The 10,112-nt window shown below is 34.8% G+C and overlaps 1 protein-coding gene and 1 long non-coding RNA gene across 2 annotated transcripts; both read right to left on the reverse strand.

The window, feature by feature from the left end:
• Positions 1-420: 420 nt before the first annotated feature.
• On the reverse strand, positions 421-2,952 carry LOC122597720. Its single transcript, XM_043770286.1, has 2 exons — positions 2,771-2,952; positions 421-2,488 (listed from the first exon to the last, which is right to left on the reverse strand). Exons 1-2 carry the CDS (start codon positions 2,950-2,952, stop codon positions 421-423), a joined length of 2,250 nt encoding a protein of 749 aa, XP_043626221.1.
• A 5,371-nt stretch (positions 2,953-8,323) lies between these two features.
• LOC122598125 lies at positions 8,324-9,601 on the reverse strand. The gene is made up of 2 exons (XR_006323540.1): positions 9,425-9,601; positions 8,324-8,599 (listed from the first exon to the last, which is right to left on the reverse strand). It is a non-coding gene; the product is annotated as an uncharacterized LOC122598125 (long non-coding RNA).
• Positions 9,602-10,112: the final 511 nt, after the last annotated feature.

A 10,112-nucleotide genomic window follows, 5' to 3' on the forward strand; every position in this document is an offset into this window, starting at 1 on the left:
GGGTAAAAGGGCAAAGCCCTTAGAAAATTTTATTAATAAAAAGAATAATGAATACAAAATACTACAGGCATACCTGTAGGGGACAACACTAAGACAAATCCTTAGTGCTAAATCCCAATACCAACTAAAAACATAAACTACTTACTTTCTTTTTTGTATAAGGAAAAACAAAATACTTATCGAAAAAACCAAGAGACTACGAAAAACATCAAGAAAGATAGTAAAACATGCCATCCGCTCAGACAAAACTGTACACCTAAAGCCCAAGAAATATAATGAATCCACCAAGCTTGAGTAGCCCAACAAAAATACTTAGTCCAAAGCATTCCATTCCAACAAATACCATGTAGCTCACCTTTCAAAAAACAATCCCTCCAAAATAACCCAGAGTTTTTGGACAGAATCTCCAAGCATATTACATTACCCATTATCCAAACAAACTTTAAAATTGTCTTCATTAATACCCTTATTCAACTCAAAATTCCATATTTCAGCAACCTTTGCAGCTTTAGCAGTACTTTTAATCTTCAATCCAATCAATCTTGCCCTCACAGTATGCTTAATAATACCACATAAGTCCTTCACATTTCTGGTCTTGTTCTGGAACAATCGAAAATTTCTCTCCTGCCATACGAAGTAAACAGTAGCAGCCAAAACCAACCTTTGAACAACATTAGTAATAGCATTACTCATGGTAAAACTGCTCATACAATCAACAATAGAGTCCCAAGAATTTGGTACCTCATCCAGATTAGCCATTAGTTTCATCTCATTCCACACCTCTCTAGGGTAAACACAATAAAAAAACAAGTGATTATGACTATCACATTGCTGACTACAAAAAATGCATACCAGATTAATGCCTTCCACACCCAGAAATTTATCCTGTGTTTTTAACTTTCTTTTCAAAGCCAGCCACAAAATGAATGCATGTCTAGGAATATTTTGAGAGAACCACACCAGCCTAGCCCACTTAACCACATCAGCATCTTCACTCAAAGAATGAAACACATCTTGCACAGAAAATGGAACACATCTGCCAGTTCTCTTTTTCCATAAAATTCTATCCATCCTATTAAAAGATAACTCAGGAGGAGCAGCTTCAAGAAGAACAGGATACTTATCACTTAATTCTCTAGGCCAACACCACTCATTGTCTTTAACAACATCAGCAACAGTTGCATTAATTGGCAACCCTGCATCATAAGCATCCCTATAGGAAATGAAGGAACTAAGAGGGCCTGCAGGGTGCCAATTATCAAAAATGGCAGAGGTGTTCAACCCATTACCCAACTTGTACACAATATGACTTCTAAGAATTTCTCTATTTTTCATGATCTTCCTCCACCCCCAAGCAGTATTACTGAAAGCATGCATTTCCCAAAAATTTCTTCCCTTGAGTCTTTCATCAGCAATCCAATTCACCCAAAATGATCTTTTATTTGTAACAATATTCCAAGCATGTTTTGCCATTAAAGCATTATTCCAAGTGACAAGAGATTTAATCCCCAACCCACCTTGAGCCTTTGGCATACAAACATTAGACCACTTAACCTTAGCCTTACCTCTTTTTAATTCACCATGGGACCACAAAAAGCTCCTAAATAGACCCTCAATATCATCAGTCACTCCCTTTGGTAGAATAAAAACAGATGACCAATAGACTTGGAGGGAACTAAGGACAGATTTTATCAATTGCAGTTTCCCTGCAAAGGACAAAGACCTATTTTTCCAGTCCAACAGTTTCTTCTTAACTTTATCAATTAGAGGCAAACATTTCTTTTTATACAACCTAGTAGATATTAAAGGTACACCTAAATATCTAACTGGCAATTCAGCAACTTTAAAAGGCAACATTTCAGATATTTGGTTTCTGACCTCAATCTTTACATTGCCAAAAAAGCTTTCACTCTTTTCCATACTTGCAACCAAACCAGAAACACCACTAAACTCTTCCAAAGCATCCTTTAAGATACTTACAGAATGCTGATCACCATGACAAAAAAGGATGAGGTCATCTGCAAAACATAAGTGAGTTAGTTTAGTTTTTTCACACTTCCAGTGATACTGGAAATCCTTCTGTTCCTTAATTTGCCTCTTTATCATCAATGATAAGACCTCCATCACCACAGTAAAGAGATAAGGGGATAAAGGGTCCCCTTGTCTTAATCCTCTCCTTCCATGAAAGAAACCATTATGCTCACCATTCACAGCTATAGTATAGGCAGGTGTAGTCACACATCTCATAATCCAGGCAATCATGCACTCATAAAAACCAAAAGACCTCAAACACTTCTCCAAAAATCTCCATTCAACTGAATCATAAGCTTTCTGAATGTCAATTTTAAAAGCACATTTTGGAACCCCCCTTTTTCTATGATAATTAAGCATCAACTCTTGGGTAAGGAGAATATTATCACTAATCTGCCTTCCAGGAATGAAGGCAAACTGATTCTCATCCACAATCATATCAAGCACACCTTTCAACCTATTAACCAACACTTTACTAATGCACTTATAAAGTACATTACAACAGGAGATAGATCTGAAATCAGCAACCTTTCTAGGAGTATGATTTTTAGGAACAAGTGCAATAATAGTGGCATTCACTTCCCTTAATAATTTTCCATTCCAAAAAAACTCCTTAACAGCCTTACAAACCTCATTTCCAACAATATTCCAAGATTTTTTGAAAATTTTTGAAGAGAACCCATCTGGGCCAGGGGCCTTATCATCATCAATATCAAAAAGGGCACTTTTAATCTCTTACTCAGAAACATCCCTACACATATAATCAGCCTCAGAACTTGGAACTTTTTTAACAAAAAGAGAAACAGGTTCCCTAATACTATCAACAGCTTTACTAGTGCCAAGTACATCTTTAAAGTGCTCAACAAACTGACTAGCCACATGATTACCAAAGAATAATTGCCCCTCCATATTCTCCACCATTTCAATTCTATTCTTATTTTGTCTACCTCTAACAGCTTTATGAAAATATTTGGTGTTTTGATCACCTTCCTTCAACTACTGAATTTTAGCCTTCTGTTTTAAGAATAATTCTTCATCTTTAACTGCCTCATTAAAAGCTTTCAATACAGCAGCCTCATGAACCCTCAATTCATAATTTCCAGGGTCTTCAACAACTGCCTTCTGAATATCACCCAACTCCTTTTTCAAAGTCTGGACTTTATCAAATAAATTCCCTTGTTTCAAATTAAGCTTTCTCAATGGTTTCTTCAAATTCTTCAACTTGGTTACCACAGAGTACATGGTACACCCATTTATTTTCTTATCCCATTCTTTCTTTACCAGGGGACCAAATTCCTTTTTATTCACTAAAAACTTCATAAATTTGAAAGGTTTTGGCCTTGCTTTTTCTATTTTAAAAATGGGAATAATCAACACAGATGGACTATGATCAGATTTTAAAAATGAGAGAAAATAAGCATTTGCATTAGGGAAAACAATCATAAACTTCTCATTCCCCATAACTCTATCAAGTTTTTTCAAAATCCCATCAACTCTACCAGGAGATTTTGTCCAAGTAAATTTTAACCCAGACATACCTAAGTCATCCACCTCAATTCTACTAATACATTCCCTAAATTCATTCATGCTATTTGTAACATAAGAGGCTCCTGCAGAATGCTCCTCAATATTTAAAGTGGCATTAAAGTCCCCCAACAGCACCCAAGGACCATCCTTTACAAACCTCTTAAAAAGTTCTAAATTCTTCCATAACTCCCTTCTAGGAATCATTCTATGAAACCCATACACAAAAGAACAGAAAAAACCTTCACCACCATTCACAGGCTCAATAAAACAGTGCATTACTTGAGCATGTTGTTCAATTACCATTACTTTAACTGAATTTGGATCCCAGCCCACAATAATCCTAGTGCCCTCAATAAAGCAAGACACATTAGAGATCCAATTCCAATTACCCAAAACTCTATTACAAATACCAGCAAGCTTTTTGTCCACAACATGAGTTTCCAAAATACTGCAAATACTAAATCCCCCATTTTCTCATAGACTAAAAATTTGATTTTGATTAGAGACATTACAAAGGCCTCTAATATTCCAAGCAACTGCTTTTAATATCATTATAAAACAGTTGGGGGTGGGACTTACCAACATTCACTTGCTCATCTAATTGAGCAGCATCAGATTCATTAAGTTTCACATCCTGAGCAGTTCCTCCATCATCTGACATTACATCTTCATCCAGAGTAGCAGCTTTCACTCCTTTCTCTTTACATTTATCAATATAGAAATCAAATTGACCAACTGCCCATTGGACTAAAAGCACCTTGCCAGGCTCCCTTCCAGAATCCACATATTCCATGACTTCATCCTTTTAAAAGTCATAAATTCCATAATCATTATCCCAACCCTCTTCATATTCCATTTCTTCATTCATTTCCTCCAAGGCACCAAATCTATTACTAGTTTCAAGTTTACTTTTATCCTCAACCTTGTTTTCCACAATAGTTTCATCAATTCTACCATCCTTCACAACTTTATACTCCTGTTTTTGTTTCCCTCCTGCCTTCTTTTGCCCAGGCTGTTTAACATAACCAGCCTGATCATCAATTGAGAAATTATGAACACTTGATGTAGCATCCTTACCCAATCTAGACCTTGTAGGACCTAAGTTACCCTTTATAGGTTCATCATACAATATACCACTATTTTTCCCAGCACCTTTAGATTTATTACTCTTTGGAAATGCATTATTACCACCCTTATCCATTCTCTCAAAGACACTTTTCCTTTCTGCCTTGTTACCATTCTGAAGAACACTACTCTGTTGAGCACCACTCCTATTCTGATAAAAATTTCTCTGTTGACTACCAGCATTCCTCTTCTTATTACCCACCCTAATAAAACCATCATCAACCTCATCATCATCATTCACTACAATCTTGTCAACAACATTAACCTTTAAGGTCTCTTTAAGTATAGCAGCAGCCTTTTCTTCATCAGTTCTAGGCCTAATCTTACATAATTTAAGACTATGCCCAAAAACCTTGCAATGAGTACAAAGAGGAGGCTTCCATTGATAACTAACTGGAAATTTCAAGACCCTAACTGGATTCAATCTAGTAGCAGGATATACTACTTCTACTTCATTAGGCAAATCTTCCCCAGCATCCACCTTTACCAAAACTCTTGCATAGCCAAGTCTGCCAGATTTCATAACACATCTCTCCCTGGTTACCTTGTCCATTAAAATAGGCCTCCCAATACAACTAAATAACATACTAATACTCCTTGCAGACTACAAATCCAAACACAAATTCTGAATGCAAACCCAGAGAGGAATCTTACCAGGCTCACACTTATTAACTGCCATTCCAGGCTCCCACTCATGCAAGAACAAAGGAATGTTACCAACCAACCAAGGGCCACTTTCTAAAACCTCCCTCATTCCCTTTTCATCTTTAAATTTGAAAAAATAGTACCCTGCTGCATTTTTTGAAACATTCAACTAGTCATATTTTCGCCACATTCTCCTTAGATTAGAATTAACCACCTGAAAATCCATTGAGGTACCAATGAAATAACCATACAAGTGGTGAGGAAAGGCTTCTGCATTTTTAGTAACATCTTCCATAGAAAACATCACCCTCTTCTTTCCATCTTGACAATGAATTGGTGGAATGATTTCCACCTTAATATCATCACCAGAAACATTTCTTTTAAACAAATTCACACCAGGGCCATTACCTTTTTGCCACACATTCCCTTGTTTTTCATTATCATCAACACCCCTAATCTTACCACCCTTAAGATCAGCCTCACAACCACCCTTAAAACCCTTCACCAAATTATTAACATTCTCTCCCTTACCTTCCTCCTCCATTTCAGAACCAGAATCATCACCTGAGATAATATCTTCTATAACAACGTCATCTAAACTCCCTTTAAAACCACTAATCCCATTACTCTTATTAGAATCATTCATATTAAACCTTGCATTTTCCAAATTAATACTAATTTGCTCATTAACAACCCTACGAACATCATTAATAGTATTCTCATCAGGAAAAGAAGAAGGTATTTTAGCATTACTTACATCCTGTTTGGCATTTTCCTTAATGACGTCAGCACCATCAACACCTTTAGTTTCAAATAAGCTTACAAAATTTTTCACAGTGTTTTTGGAAGGATTTGTTGCCATATTATCACCCATAGCACCTTTATTATCCCCCTTATGATTCAAATTCTTACGAATCAATTTCTTTATTTTCCTGGATTTTTTCAATTCTTCTTTCTTCAGGCTTGAAGAAATCTGAGATACATCTAAACCATCATCAATAGCCTTACGCAAAATCTTCCTTCTCTGCGCTCGATTAAAAGAAGAGTTCAAAGATCCAGATTCAGGAAACCCCGAAACAGGAGTAGAAAATACTTCAGGATCTGGATTTTTTCCAGGATCCGGTGGTACATCATGAGATTCAATTGTTTTTGTTGATGGATTCATTGTTATCAAATGAGAATTACAAAGAAAGTAAGACAAAAAAAGAGAATTTTGGACGGATTTTACAAGAACAGAAAATCGCCAAAAGAGAGAGAAAATTAGAGAGAGAAACTAGAGAGAGAAAAAATTCACGAAATAGGGTTATTGTATTTAATAATCTCTTATATCCCAGTTATTGTATGTGTCCGGTATATACGATTTTAACCATATGAGCAACCACGTTCAATATCGTAGTGGGTTACAAATGTTCAATGCTCCCAACGATCACCACTCTTATTGCAATAAGTTGAGAGGTGATATAAATTTCAAAATTACAATACATCTACGTGTTTTCTCTTTATTTAACATGCATCGTTGATTACTTTTGATCTAAAGACTTAGTTTTGACCCTTGGATCTCACCAATTTTTGAAGTTTTAAACGAGTACAATCCATTATACATATGGGGATGAGAATATAACGGTTTGGAACACTCACATATTGTTTTTTTAATTCATAAAAATTATGGGGGCCCATGTGATTTAATTAAAGTTCAACAGGACGCCTTATATTCACTTTTCCTTATATATATATATATATATATATATATATATATATATATATATTAGTTTTCCGGTGAGAACATGTTGAAAATGAAAACAGTGAAAATAGTTTCTAGCCATTAGATGAAAATAATTAAGGCCTATCATGATTGAGAGCATTTTTGAAATATTTACTGAAATTAATGGTAAATGTGTCTTTTTACATATATTTTAAAGGACATAAAAGTAATTGAAAATAAAGAAAAAGAAAACAAAAGTAGTTACTTTACATATATTTATATATTTCATATATTTACATATATTTCATAGTTTTATTGTAAACTAAAAATTGGATGAATATTTATATAAAATAAAATAGTAAAGCGATTGAAGATACGTAAACAATTGAATCAAACTTTTACATAAAAATGTCTGATAGAAAACTATTGATAAAAGAAGAAAACATTAGAATTAAAAAGAGGGTCAACCCCATAAACAACTTATTATATATTAACTCAAAATTTAACATTGTGCATCCACTTTGGAGTTATATCCATTATTCTTTTAATATGACTTGTGCGTTATCGTCCAATATCTTTATTTTCTACATAAAGCGTCCCTCTAAATATCCCCATACTTGGATGAGAGCTAATTATTGAAAGAATAGTCTATATATTCGTTGGTATGGATATTGGGTTAAAACTTGTTTGGCTTTTTTCGATGTTAACCAATCATCATTTGATAACATTATGTTTTTGTTTCTTCAAAAGGTTTTTAATTTCATTCAAGAGTTTTCTTTTTCTCAGTTATTGCATAAAGATTGAAGTACAAAAATTTGAGTGCCAATCATTTAAAAAACTTCTTTCCTCTAAGTTAGTTTGGCTAAATGAAAACAACTAAATCCTTTTAATGCAATTTATAATTATGTATGTAGTACTAGATGGTTTAATATTCAGATCTCTTATTCCTGTCTTTGATATACTTGGGCTTATTGTATCATCTTAGTGTAATATTTCACTTGCTTCACATTTTTAGTACACTAATCTTTTCCCTAGCGAGATTACGTGATCAAGACAAAGAATGATGGGCTGAAGCTACACAACTTCCTGTAGTTTACAACCATCTCGGGAGTATTTGCAGGTTCCATTGCATGTGCACATTTGAACTTACGAAAGCTTCAACCAATAGCCCAAAAGTGTATGTATGTACGATATAGCTAAGGTGAGTTAAAAGTTACAAACTTTTGAGATTAGTGATAATAGACTGTACCTAAGCTGTTGACTAACAGGATGTTCTATTTAATGAAGATATACTTGATGCAAACCGGCATAACTATAATAAATGATAACAAACCTATAATACTCTTTTATGCATTACACACATAATCTTACTAGCTAGGTACTTATTATTTCAACCATCAAACTTTATGAATCCAAACTAACCTAATACATCCAAAACACCCTGCACAGACAACTAGTCGCTTACGGTGTCCCAAAAAAGTTCATATCACAACCAAACAAAAGTTCTAATTTTAATATTAAAAGGCTAGATCCCATATCCACCAATTCATGCAGCTCAAATCCCCATGTCTGCAAAGGAAAAAATCAAAGAACAATTAATATCCAACGTGCTAATACATCATATATACAACAATTGTACCCGATAGCGGCATAAACAGGGTATGTTATCTATTCAGTTTATAAACAGGGTATGTTATATAAACAGGGTATGGAGGAGATGTGATGTAGACTATGTTATCTATTTAGTTTATATAGGGGAATGTTTCTAGAATTTGAAAATCTACAATAAGCTTTTTTAAAAAAGAATAGAAGATCAACAAAGCAACACGTGTTGTCATTATTCTAAAACTAAAACATAAAACCAAAGGCTCCATCTGTTTGTTTAAACTATAAGCCTTTATAAAAATAAAAATAAAAAAATGCTCAAACTTCTCATTAAAGATGCGTTTAAAAGCTTGAACATCCCATTGAGTTGATATTAATATCTAGAGAGCCATATTAGCAACTCCCCATGATGAGATATTTACCTTGGTCATCATGATCCTATTCCATGTTAGAGTTTTACAAGGTAGCTTGCCCCACATCGACCAGAAAAGGCTATTTTAGATATAGTTAGTTTAGAAGGCAAAAAGTAGCAACACATGTCGACCCTTCGGTATGGGCATAATAACTTACTATATTTTATTATATCAACTTACCATACTAGTAATTGTATACTATATTATCGTGTCCAAAACTTATTTTACTTCAGATAAAAAAAAGTAAGCATATATAATATGAATAGTCAATCGGTATGATGTACAAGTATAAACACTACGATACAGTATAAAACTTATTTTTAAAAGACATGAGAATACTTGATAGAAAGAACACAAAGTCAGTTGAACAAGTTACCATATGGTATGTTTATCTGGGTGCTGCATGCAACCTTAAATGCTTCCTCCACCTCCACAGCTACACCCTGGGGCAAGTGACTGCAAATCTTTGCAAAGGATGCTACGCGCTTCATGGCGTAGTCAGTTACCATACCACAATGCTTCTCGTATAAGCCCACCTATAACAAGATGGAATACATTTAGCAAAACAAATGTAACCCCCCCCCCCATCTCTCATAACAGGCGTCCTGTTTTGACTTTTTGGAGTCTATCATTTTCAATGTTGACTTTAACCTTTTTTAGCTGTGTTATATGATGCTACAAAAATTATATCAATGGAAACACATTTGTAAAACCCAATCCGTTGATATCATTTTCTACCAACAGGGTTCGTTCATGTGGTTGGAGCCCTTGCCTTCGGACAGAGGTCAAGGATTCGATCCTCATGCCCAACAAGGTTGGGGGTCCTTTTTCTTCTTTGATAGAAACTTCCCCCATACACCATCGGACCCAACACCCGTGGAAAACGACAATAGGCAATACTTACTCTTTTTTTTTCTACCATTCATATCATATCATATTCATATTCAACAAGGTTTAGGGTTTAGGGTTTGGGGTTTAGGGTTTGGGGTTTAGGGTTTGGGGTTTGGGGTTTGGGGTTTGGGGTTTGGGGTTTGGGGTTTGGGGTTTGGGGTTTGGGGTTTGGG

This window comes from Erigeron canadensis, chromosome 4, assembly GCF_010389155.1.
Source record: "Erigeron canadensis isolate Cc75 chromosome 4, C_canadensis_v1, whole genome shotgun sequence".
Taxonomy (NCBI): Eukaryota; Viridiplantae; Streptophyta; class Magnoliopsida; order Asterales; family Asteraceae; genus Erigeron; species Erigeron canadensis.

Bases quoted from the DNA above. Each gene is read 5' to 3' on its own strand.
- LOC122597720 (XM_043770286.1), bottom strand. From the start codon at position 2,952: ATGGTGGAGAATATGGAGGGGCAATTATTCTTTGGTAATCATGTGGCT. The intron at 2,489-2,770 runs GTAAGAGATTAA...GTTGGTTAATAG, and splicing joins ATGTGTAGGGATGTTTCTGA to GTTGAAAGGTGTGCTTGATA.